This window comes from Mirounga angustirostris, unplaced genomic scaffold (assembly GCF_029215605.1).
Source record: "Mirounga angustirostris isolate CCGP_5_RB_7025 unplaced genomic scaffold, mMirAng1.0.hap1 SCAF_13, whole genome shotgun sequence".
In the NCBI taxonomy this organism is placed as follows: Eukaryota; Metazoa; Chordata; class Mammalia; order Carnivora; family Phocidae; genus Mirounga; species Mirounga angustirostris.
The window spans coordinates 12,194,584-12,197,188 of record NW_026991721.1 but is presented as its reverse complement, the minus strand read 5'-3'; the positions used below and the strand labels follow the sequence as shown (position 1 = coordinate 12,197,188).

Sequence of the window (2,605 nt, the reverse complement as noted above, 5' to 3'; positions counted from 1 at the left end):
TGTAAAATGAGATCATCATCACAATGACTGCCTCACAATATGGATGCAAACATTCAACACAATAATGGATAAGAAGATGCTTTTAAGAATTGCAATTCTCTGTACAAAGAATGATATTTGCTGTTCCTTCCCTACTTCTTCCACCCCCTTCGGAGCCAGGACTGCTCTCCGTTTGGTCAATTCACAATGTGATTTGGAAGATGCTGTGCCTTCCTCCTTCCAACAAATAACCTTGCAGGACTCAGCAGGGAGAGATACTGACCCGGAGCTTCCTCTGCACCGCGTCCTTCACCTCCTTGTTGCGGAAGCTATAGATGAAGGGGTTGAGCATGGGAATTATGATGGTGTCGAACACGGACACTATTTGGTCATTGGTATCATTAGTGGATCCATGAGGCTGGACATAGGTGAAAACCACAGTGCCATAGAAAATGGCAATGGTCAGCAAGTGGGAGGCACATGTGGAGAGGGCCTTCTCCCGCCCAGCTGCTGAGCGCATCCTCCCAAAGGCCACCAAGACCAAGCTGTAGGAGGTGAGGATGACTGCAGCAGGCAGAAGGGTAACCAGAGCGGAGAAGATATAGAGGACCACTCCCGCTGTGGCTGTGTTGGCACAAGCCCGGTGGAGAAGGGGAGGGATGTCACAGAAGTAGTGTGTCACCTGGTTGGGCCCACAGAAAGGCAGAGCAAGACATTCCCAGTCTGGATAGCAGAGTTGGTGCCACCAAATGCATAGGAAGCAGCTACCAGCTGGAGACAGGTCTCTTTGGTCATGACTGAACTGTAATGGAGGGGTTGGCAGATGGCCGTGAAGCGGTCATAGGCCATGGAGGCCAGCAGGAAGCTCTTAGCTGTCACATGCACCACAAAGAAGGTCAGCTGGATCACACAGCCCTCGGAAGAGATGGTCTTGTCAGAGGCTAGGAAGTTGGCTAAGAGCTTGGGTGTGACCACAGAAGAGTAACAAAGATCAAGAAAAGAGAGGACACTGAGGAAGAAATACATGGGACTATGGAGACGGGAGTCCGTGAAGATGAGTGCCATCATTCCCAGGTTGCCCATCACCGTGATGGCATAAATGAGCAGGAAGGTTACAAATAGAAGCTCCTGGAGATCTGGATAACTGGAGAATCCCAACAAGATGAACTGGGTAACTGGAGTGTGGTTGCTACTTGCAAGGGCTAGTTCTCCAGGTGTCATCTGCAGAGGTGACAATTGATAATCACTCAAACAGGAATTACCTGAGCATGTCCACCGCTGTGCATAGGACGATGAGGGAGAGTATAAGCAAGTATAAGACTTCTTGCACAAGAAGCTAATGGGAAGCATCGTGCATAGTGGAAAGGACATGAACTGTGAAACCCAACAGACCTGAGTCCTAATTCTGATTATGGCACGAACTAGTTGTGTATCCTTGGATAAGCTATATCAATGAGCTTTAGTTTTCTTGTCATGAAATGAAGAAAATAAGCCTATGTTTCAGGGTTGCTGCATGGCCTAAATGAAAAAATGAATGTAAAATATCTGAATGTCTGGGACACAGTAGGTGATCAATAAATTATGAGTCCTCTTCCCCAATTTCTAGTGCCTGTATCTATAAATAGGCTTATGAATGGATTTGACAATTATTTCATTCATTTTAGAAATCAAGATATAATTCACATACAATAAAATTCACCATTTTAGGGGCACCTGGGTGGCTCAGTCAGTTAAGCATCCGACTCTTGATTTCAGTGCAGGTCATGATTTCGAGGTCCTGGGATTGAGCCCCATGTTGGGCTCTGTGCTCAGTGGCAAGTCTGCTTGAGATTCTCTCTCCCTCTCCCTCTGCCCCTCCCTGCCCTGGGTTCTCTCTATCTCTCTAAAATAAATAAATGGGAGCACCTGGGTGGCTCAGTTGGTTAAGCATCTGCCTTCGGTTCAGGTCATGATCCCGGGGTCCTGGGATCGAGCCCCACCTCGGGCTCCTTGCTCAACGGGGAGCCTGCTTCTCCCTCTCCCTCTGCCTGCTGCTCCCCCTGCTTGTGCTTTCTCTTTCTCTGTCAAATAGATAAATAAAATATTTAAAAATAAAAATAATAAAAATAAAATAAATAAATGAATAAATAAAATTTTTAAAAAGAATAAAGTGTACGATTCAGTGGTTGTGCAACCATCCCCACTATTTAATTGCAGAACACTTTTATCACCCAAAAGAGAAAACCTCATGGCCATTAGTAGTCACTCCCCATTCTACCCTTCCCCCAGCTCCTGAAAATCATTAATCTACTTTCTGTCTTTATGGATTTGCCTATTCTGGACATTTCATATAAATGGATTCATTCAATTAGTGGCTTTGTGTGTCTGGCTCCTTTCACTTAATATTTTCAAGGTATATCCATGTTGTAGAATGTATGGGTATTCATTCTGTCTTATATTTAAACATCCTTCAGGGCATCTCCTCTATATAGTAACCATTGTGTCCTCTGAGAATCTATTGAGTTGAATGTTACCTGGGAGACCATCAGCTTGGAAATAGTGTTTTAGTGCTTGCTTGACTGTCCTCCAAGATGTTTATCTGTAGGAGAACTGGAAATGTCCACAATCCTTTCATTCTTCCCCATAC

At 45.0% G+C, this 2,605-nt stretch overlaps 1 protein-coding gene across 1 annotated transcript; it reads right to left on the bottom strand.

Annotated features, from left to right (window-relative positions):
• Positions 1-241: 241 nt before the first annotated feature.
• LOC123856389 (olfactory receptor 5J3-like) lies at positions 242-1,200 on the bottom strand. Its single transcript, XM_045892592.1, is given in 2 exon segments — positions 242-690; positions 693-1,200. Coding segments are annotated over 2 exon segments (957 nt in total).
• Positions 1,201-2,605: the final 1,405 nt, after the last annotated feature.